Here is an 18,769-nt window from a genome sequence, read left to right on the forward strand (position 1 = left end):
ACTTAAATGATCTAGTATTGTGAGTCCGTTTTTTGAAAAGATTGCTCCTGTCAGGCTCCTATTTACCCTAATCTCAATTTGTAAATATCAAACATTTTATATTTCAGACTTTCAATAGTCTAAGCCTATAGCATCATAACTAAGAGGTAGGTCAGGCTGATTGAACAGTTCTACATATAAACTTTATCAAAAAGGAAGTTTTTAAGTAAAGAGGGTGTCTGCCCCCAAATCTAGATTGGGAGCCCGGTCCACAGGAGAGGGGCTTGAGCTAAAGCCCGTGCCTCCCATTTCACTTTTCACAGTTCACAACTCCACAAGCCACCATCAAGTGCGTCATACACCAAGGAGATGCTCTGCTGTTCTGCATAGGCCTGAACCCTCTCAGCGAGATCATCACCAAGACTGGTTAAGTATACTGACTATGGAATGGAGCGGCCATCAGCCACCTCCTCTTAACGGATGACATCAAGTTGTTCCAGGAGTAAAAGAGACGTCGATTTACTACTGATCCATACCACCAGGATAGATAGCCAGGGCATCAGAATGTCATTTGGACTAGATAAGGTTGGTCGGATGGTACCAAGGAGAGGAAATGAGGTCAGAACTGAGGGGACTGTACTACCAGAAGGCAAGATAGCAAATTTTAAGGATAGCTACAAGTACCTTGGGATCCCACAGGCCAATGGTAACCATGAAGAGACCAAAATGAAAACAGCTACTACCAAGTACCTACAAAGCGTAAGGCAAGTTCTGGGAAGTCAATTAACACCTACGCCCTCATGGTCATCAGGTACCCCGTTGGCATAATAAGCTGGACAAAAGAAGATATAAAGGCCACTGACATTAAGACAAAGAAGCTCCTAACAATGCAAGGAGGGTTTCACCCCAAATCAAGCATCCTGAGACTGTACACTAACTGGAAGGATGGAGGCCGAGGATAAGTAAGTGTCAGAGCCACAATCCAGGATGAAACAACCAAGATCAATGAATACATCAGGAAGATGACCACAAATGATGACATTCTTAGTGAATACCTCAGCCAGCAGAAACCAGAGGAGCAAGGGAAGGAAGAGCAGGAACACTCACCGAAGAAAAAGCCCCTGCACTTTATGTATCATTGGCAGATAAAAGAAGTGGCTGATCCTACCAATGGCTGGACAAAGCTGGAATGACAGAGAGCACAGAGGCACTATCATGGGAGCACAGGAAGAGGCTCTAGGTTTAAGATCAACAGAGACCCGGGTGTACCATACGAGTCAGGACTCGAGGGACACACTGTGCAAAGATGCTGTTGAGACAATTCATCAATTTAGCAGGCAGGGCAAACATGGAACGCCATAAGCAAGTGCCAGGTACAGTGTACTGAAACATCTGTGCCGAGTACGGGCTGGAAGTCCCAAAGTCAAAATGGGACACACCTCAAAAGGTGGTGGAGAATCACAGAGCTAAGATCCTGTGGGACTTCCCGATACAGAGGGACGAACTGGTAATGGCCAACAAACCCGACACAGTAGTTGTGGACAAACAGAAGAACAAGGCTGAAGTGGTAGATGTAGTGATCCCAACGATAGCAACATCAGGGAGAAGGAACAGGAGAGGCTCAAGAAATACCAAGGGCTGAAAACAGAGTTAGAAAAGATGTGGAAGGTGAAAACACAAGTGGTGCCCGTGGTAATAGGAAACCTGGGGGCCGTGAACCCCAAACTGGGAGAGTTGCACTAGCAGATTCCAGGAACAACATCTGAGATCTCTGTCCAGAAGTGTGCAGTTCTAGGAACAGCTAAATTACTGTGCAGGACCCTCAAGCTCCCAGGCCTCTGGTGGAGGACCTTAGGTTGAAGGAAGGAATAGGACCGCCCCAAAAAGAAGGGGCAAGTGGGGAATTTTTTATTTTTTACACTCACTGGCCACTTCATTAGGTACTATACACCATTACAATCTAATGTGATCCAATAAAGCATCTCTGCCATGAATTCCAATTTTACAGTGTTACAATTTCTGAGTTTATAAGTTGAAACTATCCAAAAAGTGATAATTCTACTCTCTGTTTATTATTGAGGTCATAGTGAGTGGTGGAGTTCTGCATAATAAGAAGAAGTGGTTCTAATATTTTGGCCACCCTATTTAAAGTGAATGACAGAAAAGGAATATGCATATTTGTTTTATTGTGTTTTATAAGTTTTACAGATTTTCGTTTTTAGTTTAATTTTCTCTTTAATGTCTTATTTGTGTTCAATGGTCTCACTGTCTTACTATCTTTTTATTTTTAAATATTTATGTTTTGTGGGCATTATCAGTTGTTTGAATGTTCGTTTATTGTCCATTTGGTACAACTTTCTTCAACTTTCAATGATTCTTACAGCAGCTCTGAGAAATGGTTTTACATGCAAGACAGTGGTAATCAATTTATTTTAACTTCCCCTTTGGATCAAATATAGTCACTTGCAGTGCCATAGAAATCCTTTCGACCAACTTCGCATCTCTACCAGAGGTTCTGTGAGTGTCCCTCATATTAATGGTGTCTCCCTGGCATCCGATAATTGTATGCAATCGTGTTGTAGCATATGCATCTATCATTTTCAGTCATGTTTGACAATACAACAGTAACGCAGCACAACATAATAGGTACAGAGAGGAGCCTCTTGTAAAGCCGCCCACTTACTTTTAGTAAGTGGGACATCCAACCACAGAGACACACAGAAGAAAAAAAACATGTTTTATTTGGATTTTTTCTGACTTGTTTCAGTCACTCCACAGCACATCACTTGGGAGAATATTACTTTTAAAATATCAACACAATTAATTCAATTTTGCCTTATTTTATTTTAAAAGCTTGACTCAACATTAGCATGTTCAAACATATTTCCTTTAACAGAGTAAAGTTTTTAGAGTAAAACAAACAAATTTTCTGAATCGGTAAAAGATAAGGCATAAATCATAGGGTTTATGCAAGAGTTTAAAGTCTACATCATTACATTATTATGAATATGAGCATATGCACAACACAATTAACACCCTGTATCCAGGCTGCCTTCATCTCAGACCTTTCAGCATTCAGATTCATTGAACACTGGAACCTCATGTAAAACCTCCTTGTACAACCCTGAGACACAGACACCACAGATACTCACATACTCTATAGAGAATTGACAGTAATGGGGAAAATGGTTGAATTAGGGCCTTCACACACTCTCCTCACACAACGTTAACATATGCAGACAGATTTCTTTTAGTCCTCAGTGACTCTTTACACCATGTTTGTCTCACAGGAACCAGGCTTCAGAATCTGAAGTGTAAAAATAAGCCCAATAGATTTTCTAAACCAGGGGTAAAATAAGGCATAGATCAAGGGGTTTAGACAGGAGTTAGAATCATAGAGACATAGTATAAAGGATGCAGTTGATGCACTTATGAAACTGTCCTGAACTTTCATTGTGACACAAAAGTATGGAAATATGCATATTAGAAACACAACTATAACAACACCAAGAGTCCCAGCTGCTTTCATCTCAGACTTTTTCACACTTACTTTCACTGAACGCTGGAGTGAGACAGCTGCAATATGAGACCTCATGGCTCGAGCCTGAGACACAGCAACCACAAACACTCTCATATACAGAATTACAATAACAATAATAGGAATAAGAAATAAGACAATAAAATCTGAAAACTGGTGAATAATTGTAACAGTCCCCACACACTCTCCAACACAGGAATTATACCTGCCTGGTTGTATTAATATGTCTTTCAACACTATGACAGAATAGGAGAAAGAAAAGATCCAACACAGTGAAACACAGACTGTAACTCTTCTTGGAGTGACTTTGGTGGAATAATGCAGAGGGTCACAAATAGCCACATATCGGTCAATAGATATGAGAACCATGATTCCTATTGAAGTACTGGTAACAACATAATCAAAAACAATATACAAAGTGCACATGAGGTCACCAAGTAACCAGCAGCCGTTTACAACCAGAATTTGAAACAACATGTCGAAGCCCACGAAGAAATCAGAAACAGCCAGAGAGAGGAGGAGGAGGTTGGTGGGAGTGTGGAGCTGTCTGGAGAAGAAAGAGAACAACATACTTGTGTAATGTGTAATAATTAATGTGTAATATCAGTTATCATCTTAGCAGATAAAGGAATTGTATCAAATTTAAAAACATATTTAGAAAAGCTACTTTCTCACAGTTATTTATGTTCTGTTATAGGATATGAATTTTAAAAAATTAACTACTTGAAGTGTGAGATGGAGATGATGACCAGCAGGTTGAGAGTCACAGTGAGCAGAGAGATGAAGGACAGCACAATGTAAATAAGAACAGTGTAAGAGAGAGGACGCTTTGTCTTCGAGCAGGACATGTTTAGCTGTGGGAAGCAGAGTTGAACTTCCTCCATCGTCATCAGACAGAGGAGAAGCTGCTGAACTCTGGCAGCTCTCTGACCAAAGCTCTCTGTTTTATAACTTATGTAGCTCTTCAGTCCCTCCTCTAACTTACTCTTTCTAAGAAATGAATGTGTCTCTCCATTCATGTGTGATGACATGGTTTGTGTGTATGTGTGTATGTATGTGTGTCTGATATCAGATGCAGTGGGGACATCTAAAAGTGTCATTTCCAGAGCCTGGAACACGTTCAGAAGGTCTGGTAGTTGGGTCAAAGGTATGGTGGAGGCAAACAAAACGTCACAATACAGAAGCAGGACCAATACTTGACCTTCATGACCACAGAAATCCTTTCATGCCTCAGGTCAGCCTGCAAAATGTCCTTCAGGAGGCAACAGGGGTGCGAGAGTCCACTCAGACTGTAAGGCCACGACTTCATGAAGTTTGCTTGAGAGCCAGAAGACTAGCTGTGAGGGTGTCTCTTTCTAGAGCACACAATCTGGCATGTCTGCAGTGGGCCACAGAGCACCACAGGTGGACACTGTATGCGTGGTCTACATGGTTCTTCACAGATGACTCCCGGCTCAGCGTGAACTTCCTGAACTGGCGTAGAAGGGTCTGGCGATGGCTTGTTGAGTGAAATTTGCCACACAATGTTCCTGGTGCAATGTGGCCAGATTTTGTGCTTATGGATGACAACACCCGACCACATCAAGCAGGGCTGGCGATGGAATTCTTAGAGGAGGAGGGCGTCTCATAGATGGAGTGGCCAGCCAGACACCTGACCTGAAAGCCCATTGAACACAATTGTGAGCAGGTACAGTCAAGTTTGCAAGCTATCCCCAAACAGAATATTCAAAATCTCATCTCGAGCATGCACAGGCTATGTGACAGCTGTCCCTGCCTGGGGCATGTGGTCCATAGGAAGTTGCGGAGGGGTCGGGCAGGAGGCCGGCGACAGCGGTTGAAGACCTCCGGTGACCAATGTGGAGGCCGGGGTCGGAGGTGACGACGAGAAGAGCCATCCGGATGGCTGGGAGGACAGCTGATACTAACCAGCGGAGGACCAGGTGCTGGACCCAAATGGGACGTTGGCTGACCCAGGAGCAGGATCAGGACGAGAAGCAGGCTGGACCTCAGCCAACCCAGAGACATGAGCAGGAATCCAGCCGGTGGCGGCGCCCCGCCCGGAGAAATCGGCTAACCCAGAGACAGGACGAACAGGAACCGGAGCCGGAGAAGCAACAGCTGACCCTTGTGCCAGGACAGGACCTGAAGAATGGAGACAGGACAAACAGCGACAGGACCAGAACCGGAGGCGGCGTCTACCTACTCGGAGACAGGAACTGGAACTGACCGAGCGGCCGCAGAACTTGGCGCTGCGACAGGAACAGGAAGCTGACAAACAGGAAGTGGACGAACAGGAAGTGGACGAGCGGCTGCCGTCCTTGTTGCCGGAACAGGAACTAGAACCGGACGAGCGGCTGCCGTCCTCGACGCCGGAACAGGAACTGGGACTGGACAAGCGGCTGCCGTCCTCGGCGTCGGGACAGGAACAGGAACTGGGTGAGCCCTCTCCCAGAAAGTTGGACTGAGGTGGTGGCGTCGTCCCGTAGCGGAACAGGAGCTGAGGTGGCGGCGTCAACCCGACTGGAGACAGCAGCAGAAGTGGCTGAGGCTGAGGCGGGAACAGGCTGGGCAGGTGGGGGGACATGGGCTGATGGGTAACTGTGAACTGAGGATCTACTATGATGAGGGGGATGGGCTGAGGTTGGGGTTTTCTTTTACAAACTTAAACACTCTGGGAAAAAGAAACTAAACTACAGAGCAGGGAAATTAAATAGACACTTAGGGAATGTTAACAGGGACAAACTAAAGATTAGGCACTGACCAACTAAAGAGACACACAAACACTGTAACATCAAACAAGGGTCAAACACACAAAGAAAAACTAAAAACAAAACTACACTGAAATAAACGGAAAACTAAACCTCAGACCAAACCTCTGAAGGTGGCAGAACTCTGGCTGGTAGTTGAAGTTTGTGGTATAAAGGATGAAGAGGAAGGGGGAGAGGACTGTCCCTTATGGGGCCTCAATGTTACTCACCCCTCTGTCTGAAAAGCCATGCTGCAGATATACATACTGTGATCTGCAAATCAGATAGTCAGCAATCCAGGACACAATCGGAGGATCTACCCACACAGACCTGCAGGGTGATAATTCTACTCTCTGTTTATTATAGAGATCAAAGTGGTTTGTGATGTTGTACTGCAGTTATAAGAAGAGGTCGATCTAAAGTGTCGGCTTCCTCATTCTTTATTATTGTTATTGGCCTGAGGTGATAATTTTGTGGGCAATATCATCGCAGCATTGACTTGATCTGTTGTTGTATTTGTGTTGTGTTGTAACAAGTGGACCGACCATTTTCAGGGATGGTTTTCAATAAAACAGTAACACAGCAGGCATGAGAACAGTCTCAGCCTCTCAGAAGCAGTGATGGTGCTGCGTTCAGGGACAGTACAGAGAGTAGATCAGTCTTGGTTTAGGAGTGATCACAATGTGCTGCTGAGGATAACCCCCCCCCCCCCCCCAACTCCACCTTGCCTACAAACTTGACATAACCCCAGAAATGACTTTTTGTAGGTAGGACATCTGATACCAGAAACACAAAAAACAGAAATTTTTTTATAATTTTAATTTTTACTGAAGTCTTGTTTCAGTCACTTCACATTATGTCTCCTCGGTTTAAAAATATCAATACAATTATTTAACATTGGCCTGATTTTGAGATTCATTTTATAGTTGACTCAACGTTAACATATTCAAGCATATTTCCTTAAACTGAGTAAAGGTCTCTTATCAGTCTCCTGGTGTCACTCTACATCATACTTGTCTCTTTGTGAAATCTCTAAAATGGGGTAAAGAAAAGGCTGAAATCACAGGGTTTAGGTAGTTTAGAGTCTACAGAGATCTTCCAGCAACAGATGAGGAAATGAACATGGATACGAGCTCATTCATAATAGTAAAACAACTAACACCCTGAATCCAGGCTGCCTTCATCTCAGACCTTTCAGCATTCAGATTCATTGAACACTGGAACCACATGTAAAACCTCCTTGTACAAGGCTGAGACACAGACACCACAGATACATACTTCATACAGAATTGACAGGGAAAGTGGTTGAAGTAGGGCCTTCACACAACATTAACATATGCAGACAGATTTCTTTTAGTCCTCAGTGTCTATTTACAGCAAGTTTGTCTCATGGGAACCAGGCTTCAGAATCTGAAGTGTAAAAATAAGCTTAATAGATTTTCTAAACCAGGGGTAAAATAAGGCATAGATCAAGGGGTTTAGACAGGAGTTAGAATCATAGAGACATATTACAAAGGTTACAGATGAGGCACTGAAGAACATGTCCTGACCTGTCACAGTGACACAGAAATATGGACATATGCATATTAGAAACACAACTATAACAACACCCAGAGTCCCAGCTGCTTTTAACTCCGACTTTTTCACAGTTACTTTCACTAAACGCTGGAGTGAGACAGCTGCAATATGAGACCTCATGGCTCGAGCCTGAGACACAGCCACCACAAACACTCTTATATACAGAACTACAATGACAATAATAGGAATAAAAAATAGGACAATAAAATCTGTAAATTGATGAATAATGTCACAGGGCATCACACACTCTCCAACACATGAATTATATCTGCCTGGTTGTTTCAAGGCATCTTTTAGCACTATGATGCCATAGGAGAGAGATAAGACCCAACACAGTGAAACACAGACTGTCACTCTTCTTGGAGTGAATCTGGTGGAATAATGCAAAGGGTCACAAATAGCCACATATCGGTCAATAGATATGAGAACCATGATTCCTATTGAAGTACTCGTAACAGTATAGTTAAAAACAGCATATAAAGTGCACATGAGGTCACCGAGTAACCAGCAGCCGTTTATCAGCAGAATTTGAAACAACATGTCGAGGCCCACAAAGAAATCAGAGACAGCCAGAGAGAGGAGGAGGAGGTTGGTGGGAGTGTGGAGCTGTCTGGAAGAATAAGAGCAAAATACTTGTGTAATATCAGTTATCATCTGAACAGATAAAGAAACTTTATCAAATTCCAAAACATTAAATAAAAAACTACTTTCTCACAATACAGTTAAGTTACAGATCAAAACATGTCTCTACTTGAAGTGTGAGATGGAAATGATGACCAGCAGGTTGAGAGTCACAGTGAGCAGAGAGATGAAGGACAGCACAATGTAAATAAGAACAGAGACAGAGAGAGGACGCTTTGGCTTCCAGCAGGACGTGTTGAGCTGTGGGAAGCAGAGTTCAACTTCCTCCATCATCATCAGATAGAGGAGAAGCTGCTGAACTCTGGCAGCTCTCTGACCAAAGCTCTCTGTTTTATAACTTATGTATCTCTTCAGTCCCTCCTCTAACTTACTGTTACTTAGAAATGAATGTGTTTGTTCATGTGTCATCTCATGGTTTGTGTGTGTGTTATGTCTCAGTCCAGTTTCCATAGTCATGGCAGTACAGACACAGCCTTAGTCAAAATAGTTAATGATATTAGGTTTAATCTCAACGTTAGGACTAATGAACTTATGTGCTGCTTTTAATACAGATGACCATCAGATTCTTTTAAATAGACTGAAGGGACACGTTAGGAAATCTGGAACTTAAACTGGTTTTCATTGTATCTATGTGGCAGACAGTTTGTTGAAACTTGTGAAAATATACTCAAACCCCCCAGGGATCAATTTTAGGACCACTACTTTTTTAACTTTTATATATTCTCTCTATAGTAGTTGGTGTCTTCAGGAGAAATGGCATCTCATTTCACAGCTACGCTGATGACACGCCCCTTTATGTGGCTCTGTCTCCTGATGACACTGGGCCCATTGATGCGCTTTTAGACATTAGTAGATAGATGTCACAGAACTAGCGGCTTAACCAGAACAAAACTGCACACACATAGTATCTACACACACAGTACATAAGGAAGGGGGCAAATACTTTTTGTCAGCACTGTATATTCAGCAGATTGAACTATTGTAACGATTTCCATTCTGGTCGACCCAAATACCTCATATAACAGTTACAGTTGATTCAGAACTTTGTTTCCAGAGTCCTGTCAATCGAATGAGGCACCTTTTCTATGCTCCCTTCCCACCTGTTGCTACCAGTTTTTTGATTTTCAAAAAACATCCCTTTCCACGTTTATCGCTCGGCTTCGTTTCTCTCATATGGAAGAAACGGTTAGTGACCTCCCCTCCAGAGACTCCTTGCCGTCAACAACCCTCTCTGCCAGTTTGAATACCTGGTTATGTCTTTCGGTGTGACAAATGCCCCAGGGAGCTTCGAGTTTCTGAAAAACAACATACTGTAGGACTTCATCAAAAGGTTTGTCTTTGTTTATCTGGATGATATATTAATATTCTCTAAAACTCTCCATGAACATCAACAGCATGTCCGGCTCGTGCTACAGAGACTGTTAGAAAGTTACATTTTTGTCAAAGCATAAAAATGCGAGTTCCATGTAAAGACAGTGTTCATCCTGTTTCTCATTGGAGAAGGGGAGGTGAGAGCTGACCCCGAGACAACACGGGCTGTTACTTAGTGGCCCAGACTTGAGACCAGGAAACAACTACAACGTTTTCTGAGCTTTGCCAATTTTCTCCCGTCGCTTCATTAAAAACTATAGTACAGTGGCCATTCGTCTAAGCAAACTAACGTCCCCTGTCAACTTATTCCACTGGTCCCAGCACGCTGAGAGCACTTTCACCTGCTTGAGGGAGCTGTTGACCTCTCCACCCATCGTGATTCAGCCTGACACTTCTCATCAGTTTGTTGTAATGGTGGATGGTTCAGAGGTTGGCGTAGGTGCGGACCGAGTGCAGCAAGTGCAACCAAAAACTGGGGCCCTGCGCCGGCTTCTCATGTTAACTGTCCCCTGCAGAGAGGAACTAATCAGTGGGTGATTGCGAGCTTCTGGCTGTAAAACTAGCATTAGAAGAGTGGCACCATTGGTTAGAGGGGGCACTACAAGCATTCGTCATCTGATCACAAGAACCTCGCTCACCTTAACTCACGGCAAGCATGATGGTTGCTGGCAAAGGTTGCAACTTTTCCCTCATCTACCGCCCTGGGTCAAGAAACATCAGGCCTGATGCTTTGTTCCGCCTCTACTCTCTGGAGACTTCTTCCTATAACCCCATTCTCTCCCCTTTGAGTGTGGTGGGGGCCCTCACGTGGGAGATTGATAGTAGAACGCGCACAGCCCAGCAGCTGGAACCTGACTACAAAAACGGACTCTCTGGGCTTCTACCTGGTCCATCCCAGGTCCACTCCCAAGTTCTCCAGTAGGCCCACTGCTCTAAACTCTCCTGTCACCACAGGGCAGACCTCTCCACAGACCTCCTTTGGTAACACTTCCGGTGGCTCTCCCTCATCAGAGACACCAGAGAATTTGTAGCAAAAAACAATAATAAACTACCAGAGGGTGTGTATATGTATATATACACACGTATATACACACACATATATGTATATATATATATTCACTTTTGTCATTTCTCTTGTATTCATCACTGTTTTATCTATATTTTTATGTAAATTAAATGTGTTTTATTGTATTCTTATATTTCTTTGACAGTACAGAGAGAAGTTCATCCTTGCTGTTGTAATGGTCACAGGAAAAGAGCCTGTGCTCTTGACAATAACCAACCCCCCTCACCTAGAGACCAGACCCTGAAATGACTTTTTGGAGTCAGCCACCACAGACACTCACATACTCTATACAGAACTGACAGTAATGGGAAAGTGGTTGAATTAGGGCCTTCACACACTGTCCTGACACAACGTTAACATATGCAGACAGATTTCTTTTAGTCCTCAGTGTCTCTTTACAGCATGTTTGTCTCACAGGAGCCAGGCTTCAGAATCTGAAGTGTAAAAATAAGCTTAATAGATTTTCTAAACCAGGGGTAAAATAAGGCATAGATCAAGGGGTTTAGACAGGAGTTAGAATCATAGAGACATATTACAAAGGTTACAGATGAAGCACTAACAGAGGTGTCCTGACCTGTAACAGTGACACAGAAATATGGACATATGCATATTAGAAACACAACTATAACAACACCCAGAGTCCCAGCTGCTTTTAACTCAGACTTTTTCACAGTTACTTTCACTGAACGCTCGAGTGAGACAGCTGCAATATGAGACCTCATGGCTCGAGCCTGAGACACAGCCACCACAAACACTCTCATATACAGGACTATGACAACAGTAATAGGAATAAGGAAAACAACAATAATATCTGTAAATTGATGAATAATATCACAGCTCATCACACACTCTCCCACACATGAATTATATCTGCCTGGTTGTTTCAAGGCATCTTTTAGCACTATGACGGAATAGGAGAAAGATAAGATCCAACAAAGTGAAACACAGACTGTAACTCTTCTTGGAGTGACTTTGGTGGAATAATGCAGAGGGTCACAAATAGCCACATATCGGTCAATAGATATGAGAACCATCATTGCTATTGAGGAACTAGCAACAGTATGGTCAAAAACAGCATAGAAAGTGCACATGAGGTCACCGAGTAACCAGCAGCCGTTTATGAGCATAATTTGAAACAACATGTCGAGGCCCACAAAGAAATCAGAGACAGCCAGAGAGAGGAGGAGGAGGTTGGTGGGAGTGTGGAGCTGTCTGGAAGCATAAGAGCAAAATACTTCTGTAATATCAGTTATCATTTGAACAGATAAAGAAACTTTATCAAATTCAAAAACATATTTAGAACAACAACTATCTCACAATTATTTACGTTCCTATATAAATTACGAATTAAAAACTTGTCTCTACTTGAAGTGGGAGATGGAGATGATGACCAGCAGGTTGAGAGTCACAGTGAGCAGAGAGATGAAGGACAGCACAAGGTAAATAGGAACAGTGTAAGAGAGAGGACGCTTTGTCTTCCAGCAGGACGTGTTTAGCTGTGGGAAGCAGAGTTCAACTTCCTCCATCGTCATCAGACAGAGGAGAAGCTGCTGAACTCTGGCAGCTCTCTGACCAAAGCTCTCTGTTTTATAACTTATGTATCTCTTCAGTCCCTCCTCTAACTTACTGTTACTTAGAAATGAATGTGTTTGTTCATGTGTCCTCTCATGGTTTTAGTGTGTGTGTGTGTGTGTGTGTGTGTCTCTGTGTGTGTGTTACCTGGACATGTGTGTTTGGCAGGAAGAGGCAGATCCTAATTAGTAGAGTGCTGCAGTTGGGAAAGTCTGATTAAATGAGAACATGAATATTGGTGTATGATTTTGTAGTTGTACATCACATAGTGTGAAGTTCTTGAAGTATCAGTAAAAGATACCCTTAAACCTTTTGTCTACATGCTAAGACCTTTCAGGTCACAGTAAACTAACCTTTTGGAGACACTATCCACGGTGAAGTTATTTAGAAACTTGACCTTACGTGTTGACAGGACACATTTGGGCTTGTGTTGTCACTGGTGTCTCGTTAAAGCTGTGGATTTGTCCCTTTTAATAATCAGTGGGACGTTCTTGACTGTAGGCTGGTTGGGACCAATTGTTGGCCCAAATTATTCTGTATTGTGAGGGAGCATTGACATGGTTTTAATGCTGCTGACAGGCTCCGACTTTACTCTCAAATTGTGATCCATCCACCAGTCCATCATCTTTAACCACATATCCTGTCCAGGGTCACAGGGGGACTGGAGCCTATCTCAGCTGTCATTGGGCGAGAGTTAGGTTACAACCTGGACAAGTCTCCATCTATCACAGTGCCAACTCAGACACGTACAAAGAGACAACCATTCAGACACACAGTCACACCTATGGGCAATTTAGAGTCACCAGATCACCTAACATGCGTCTTTGGACTGTGGAGGAAACCAGAGTACAGGGAGGAAACCCACGTGTTACATCGGTTGCACACCATTAAGGACTATTTTTTTCTTTTTTGGTTGAAAGGCCAAATTTTATTTTCTTGTGAATATAATGTACTTGCATTGTTCCATACGCATATGAAGCAAACTAAAGTTGCAGTTGGCAAATTCCCTGATGGCTCATGTTGTTTTTAGTGAATGTTGCCCTGACGCTTGTCTCCCCTCGAACCTAGAGCTTTGCAGCTAGTGTGTCAATCCTAAACAGGCCTTATTGCTAGGATAATAAAAGATTCCGGGTCTAGTTCTGAATCTCAAAACCATGTGGAATTTGAATCTGACTCAGCTGTCAAAGCTCTTGAAAGTGTTCTGCCTATGGATAGGCCTTGTGATGTAAATCCAGAGTTTGTCGACCATGTTTAACTTCTTGTCAGTGTGTATTCTTGTGGAAAGGGTGCGGCCATTACACAGAAATTTTTGTCGCACCGAAAAATATGGCTAAAAAGAGCGGCAGACCGCTTTGAACAAGGTTGTAAAAAAAATTCCATCTCAGCTAGAGATGCAGGCACACAGCTCTTAAAACAATTCTGTGGAGGGTGCTGGAATAGTAGTTTGATTAGTGCACTCCAGCCACCTACCTTCTCGGAGTGGCTGTTGCTTCTGCGCATAGAAGAAGAAAAGCTGGAAGCCAAAACTAACGGGATTCTAGGACCCTAGATTCATCTAGGGTTTACGAAAACAAAAGCTCATTCAGTGGTGATGAAGACGACTTTCCTGCTCCAGTCAGTGCTCCACCTTCAGCCCTAGAGGAAAGTCAAAAACAAATAGCTGATTTCTAAGCTCAGATTGCAGCTCTTGCTCAAATGCATGGAAGAAATTCAAAAAAGAAGAAACTGGAAAGAAGAAAGAGAGACCAACGGTAAAATCAGGGGTGCGAAAAGTGGCCAACAGCTAAGCCAGGCCCTACTGTTATAAGACCCAAACCTTGATATTGCTTTCGATGTGGAGAGGATGGACATGTTGCATGTGGCTGCAGCAATCCTCCCAACTCCACATTAGCGGAGGCCAAAAGAAAAGTGCTCAAAGAGAAGCAACACATCTGGGAGAAGGACAACATAACAGATTAGACTCCTACGTTAATCCACCAGCCATTGCTACTGAGGGACGAATAGGAAGTAATGCAAATACAAGTCCCACCAATAAATGCAAAGCAAAAATAAGAGTATCACTAAAAGAGCACATTACTACACAAACAAGGAAACTGCCAAAGGGGCTTGTTGGAAGCAAGACCACTGCTAGCATCAAAGTTAATTGATTGACTGCAATTCTTTGCTAGATACGGGGTCAAAAGTTACAACTGTGTCTCAGTCCTGTATCTGTCAGGTCACACCATTCAACCGGTGAGTGACATACATTGAGTTTGAGCAGGCAAATGGTCTGTGCGTCTTGTACACAGGCTATGTACAGATAAGTGTTAGATTCCTGAGTTTATTCCCTCCGAACCTGAAATTCAGGTGTCAGATGTTCGCTCTAACAGCAGCATCCCCATTCTAATCGGGACAAACACTCTATGAACAGGTCTGTGACAATATATCATTGCGTCCTAATTTTTACTGTGGGTACCCTCGAGTCCTAAAAACATTACAACTCAGGCATAGACAAAGCTCAGGTCGACTTGGTTTGGTCAAGCTCAAAGACTGTAATCCAGATGTTATTTCTGCAGGTCAGAGAGTTGTCCTTGAAGGTTTTGTTAATGTCAGTGCCATGAACGGCGAGAAGTGGGCATTATTAAAACAGCTTTCTGTTGTCATTGTCATTGTCATTGCCAAGTGGAGTCTTCATTGACTGCTGTCTTATAACTATTCTAACATGTCTCCCTTACAAGGTCCCAGTTGTTTTAAAAAAATGAAACCAGCCATGATGTTGTTCTGCCAACACACTGTGTCATTGCTGAGCTCAGTGTTCCTTATGAAATCATTCAAACTCAGAAAACCCCTCTCAATCAGTGCCAAGAAACTAGTCACTCTTGGCAACTCCAAACTGCTAGCTGTTCTACCCCACAACCACCAGCTAGCCCTCAATGCCAGCAGTATGACAAAAAATTAGAGCTAAAGTTTCAGTTTGGTGATTCCCGACTCTCAGAAGAGTGGAAAATCAGAATAACAGAAATTGAATGCCTACTCCGATGCCTTCTCCTATCATGACCTTGATTTTGGTCATGCAACAAACATAAAAAAAAAACCCCTTTTAAGCATCGGCCACGTCATAAACACCCACAGGACTATGATGCTGTAAGGTGTCTTACAGCATCTTCTTGATGCTGGCATCATCCGTGAGTCAGAATCCCCATTGTCATCACCTATCGTGATAGTCATTAATAAGAAGGCTGATGTTCCATTGTGCGTAGACTACAGGAGGCTAAACATGCAGATGATTAAAGATGCTTATGCATTGCCTAACCTCAAAGATTCATTCTCGGCACTTTGTGAATCCTATTGGTTTTCGGTTATGGATCTTAAATCTGGATACTATCAGATTGATGTGGAAGAGAGTCACAAGCCAAAAACAGCCTTTGTTTGTCCTTTGGGATTATGGGACTGGAACCGTATGCCACAGGGGATAAGAAATGCACCAAGCACATTCCAGCGCTTGATGGAGAAGTGCATGGGCGATAAGCCCTTGCGCAAAGTGCTTGCCTATGCAAGTAGAGGTCTGTCACACAGCGAGGCTCGATATCCAGCGGATACACTGAAGTTCTTGGCCTTAAAATGGGGCGTTACTGAAAAATTTCACGATTACCTGTATGGAAACACCTTCACTGTGGTCACTGGCAACAATCCGCTCAGGTATATACTCACCAACGCCAAACTGGATGCCGCCAGTTACCGCTGGTTAGAAGCCCTGTCCACCTTGACATTTGAAATCAAGTACAGAGCAGGCAAGCAGGATCCAGATGGTTGGGCTACGACTGATGCTCAAAGAGATGACCTTAAGAATAGTCTGTTAAATAGAAATTGGCAGTGTTATGATCGGCTAATGTATCAGCTTGTTTTCCCACACGTGTTAAGCCCATCAGTATTCACCAGCCTATATGACGAAATGGGTCACGTGGGAATGGAACGCACTCTTGAGTTAGCCAGACTCAATTTATTGGCCAATCCAAATTTGATCAACAATAAACCATGTACTTTCCGAATATTAAAACTGTCAACCCCTCTACTTGAGGCAATATGACAACTCCTGATGATCTGGTTCTTCACTATAATTCTGAAATAAATGACCTTTTGGAGACTTTCCCTCAAAACCCGCACTGTTACCTTTACCCAACCTACCATGCAGATTCCCTCTCCCTGCTATTTTCTGGCTTCAGGCAAGTCACATATGCTGCCTTAAAAAAAGGTTTTGGAAAATCCATGACGCCAACCATGGATCAGAAATAGACGTTCAGCAGTGTAATTTTTAGAATGTAGCTGTTTAATTATAAATTCAAGGCTGTTGTTTGTGTCACACCTGATTTTAATCCACAGAGATTTTATTTTACGAAGTAAGGAGATTAATTCAGTCAATCCTCAAAGTCTCTTTAAAGCATGTTGGTCTCACATGAGCCAGGCTTCAGAATCTGAAGTGTAAAAATAAGCTTAATAGATTTTCTAAACCAGGGGTAAAATAAGGCATAGATCAAAGGGTTTAGACATGAATTAGAATCATAAAGAAATAATACAAAGGATGCAGATGAAACATTGACATAAGTGTCCTCACCTTTTACTGTGACACAGAAATATGGACATATGCACATTAGAAACACAACTATAACAACACCCAGAGTCCCAGCTGCTTTCATCTCAGACTTTTTTGCTGTTACTTTCAGTGAACGCTGCAGTGAGACAGCTGCAATATGAGACCTCATGGCTCGAGCCTGAGACACAGCCACCACAAATACTCTCATATACAAAACTGCAATAACAGTAATAGGAATAAGGAAAATGACAATAAAATCTGTAAATTGATGAATAATGTCGCAGGTGACAACACACTCTCCGGCACAGGATTTATACCTGCCTGGTTCTTTTAAATCATCTTTCATCACTATGAAGGCATAAGACAGAGATAATATCCAACACAGTAAAACACAGACTGTAACTCTTCTTGGAGTGACTTTGGTGGAATAATGCAGAGGGTCACAAATAGCCACATATCGGTCAATAGATATGAGAACCATGATTCCTATTGAAGTACTGGTAACAACATAATCAAAAACAATATACAAAGTGCACATGAGGTCACCAAGTAACCAGCAGCCGTTTACAACCAGAATTTGAAACAACATGTCGAAGCCCACAAAGAAATCAGAAACAGCCAGAGAGAGGAGGAGGAGGTTGGTGGGAGTGTGGAGCTGTCTGGAGAAGAAAGAGAACAACATACTTGTGTAATGTGTAATAATTAATGTGTAATATCAGTTATCATCTTAGCAGATAAAGGAATTGTATCAAATTTAAAAACATGTTTAGAAAAACTACTTTCTCACAGTTATTTATGTTCTGTTATAGGATATGAATTTTAAAAAATTAACTACTTGAAGTGTGAGATGGAGATGATGACCAGCAGGTTGAGAGTCACAGTGAGCAGAGAGATGAAGGACAGCACTATGTAAATAAGAACAGCGTAAGAGAGAGGACGCTTTGTCTTCCAGCAGGACATGTTTAGCTGTGGGAAGCAGAGTTCATCTTCCTCCATCGTCATCAGACAGAGGAGAAGCTGCTGAACTCTGGCAGCTGTCTGACCAAAGCTCTCTGTTTTATAACTTATGTAGCACTTCAGTCCCTCCTCTAACTTACTGTTTCTAAGAAATTAATGTGTCTCTCCATTCATGTGTGATGACATGGTTTGTGTGTATGTGTGTATGTGTGTGTGTCTGATATCAGATGCAGTGGGGACATCTCAGAGTGTCATTTCCAGAGCCTGGAACACGTTCAGAAGGTCTGGTTGTTGGGTCAAAGGTATGGTGGAAGCAAACAAAACGTCACAACACAGAAGCAGGACCAATACTTGACCTTCATGACCACAGAAATCCTTTCATGCCTCAGGTCAGCCTGCAAAATGTCCTTCAGGAGGCAACAGGGGTGCGAGAGTCCACTCAGACTGTAAGGCCACGACTTCATGAAGTTTGCTTGAGAGCCAGAAGACTAGCTGTGAGGGTGTCTCTTTCTAGAGCACACAATCTGGCATGTCTGCAGTGGGCCACAGAGCGCCACAGGTGGACACTGTATGCGTGGTCTACATGGTTCTCCACAGATGACTCCCGGCTCAGCGTGAACTTCCTGAACTGGCGTAGAAGGGTCTGGCGATGGCTTGGTGAGTGAAATTTGCCACACAATGTTCCTGGTGCAATGTGGCCAGATTTTGTGCTTATGGATGACAACACCCGACCACATCAAGCAGGGCTG

At 42.9% G+C, this 18,769-nt stretch overlaps 4 protein-coding genes across 4 annotated transcripts; all 4 read right to left on the reverse strand.

Moving 5' to 3' along the window:
• Positions 1–3,247: 3,247 nt before the first annotated feature.
• Positions 3,248–5,151, reverse strand: LOC137133608 (trace amine-associated receptor 8a-like). Its single transcript, XM_067517392.1, has 2 exons — positions 4,241–5,151; positions 3,248–4,064 (listed from the first exon to the last, which is right to left on the reverse strand). The coding sequence occupies exons 1-2, from the start codon at positions 4,615–4,617 to the stop codon at positions 3,248–3,250; spliced, it is 1,194 nt and encodes a 397-aa protein (XP_067373493.1). The 5' UTR covers positions 4,618–5,151.
• A 2,156-nt stretch (positions 5,152–7,307) lies between these two features.
• LOC137132607 (trace amine-associated receptor 8a-like) lies at positions 7,308–8,760 on the reverse strand. Its single transcript, XM_067515374.1, has 2 exons — positions 8,594–8,760; positions 7,308–8,452 (listed from the first exon to the last, which is right to left on the reverse strand). The coding sequence occupies exons 1-2, from the start codon at positions 8,758–8,760 to the stop codon at positions 7,636–7,638; spliced, it is 984 nt and encodes a 327-aa protein (XP_067371475.1). The 3' UTR covers positions 7,308–7,635.
• A 2,556-nt stretch (positions 8,761–11,316) lies between these two features.
• On the reverse strand, positions 11,317–12,453 carry LOC137133586 (trace amine-associated receptor 8a-like). The gene is made up of 2 exons (XM_067517357.1): positions 12,287–12,453; positions 11,317–12,133 (listed from the first exon to the last, which is right to left on the reverse strand). Exons 1-2 carry the CDS (start codon positions 12,451–12,453, stop codon positions 11,317–11,319), a joined length of 984 nt encoding a protein of 327 aa, XP_067373458.1.
• Positions 12,454–16,905: 4,452 nt separating this feature from the next.
• On the reverse strand, positions 16,906–17,778 carry LOC137132937 (trace amine-associated receptor 13c-like; the record flags this gene model as incomplete). Its single annotated transcript, XM_067515967.1, has 1 exon — positions 16,906–17,778. A coding segment is annotated over one exon (873 nt), but the record flags the coding sequence as incomplete, so codon positions are not given.
• Positions 17,779–18,769: the final 991 nt, after the last annotated feature.

Source organism: Channa argus, chromosome 9 (assembly GCF_033026475.1).
Source record: "Channa argus isolate prfri chromosome 9, Channa argus male v1.0, whole genome shotgun sequence".
NCBI lineage: Eukaryota > Metazoa > Chordata > Actinopteri > Anabantiformes > Channidae > Channa > Channa argus.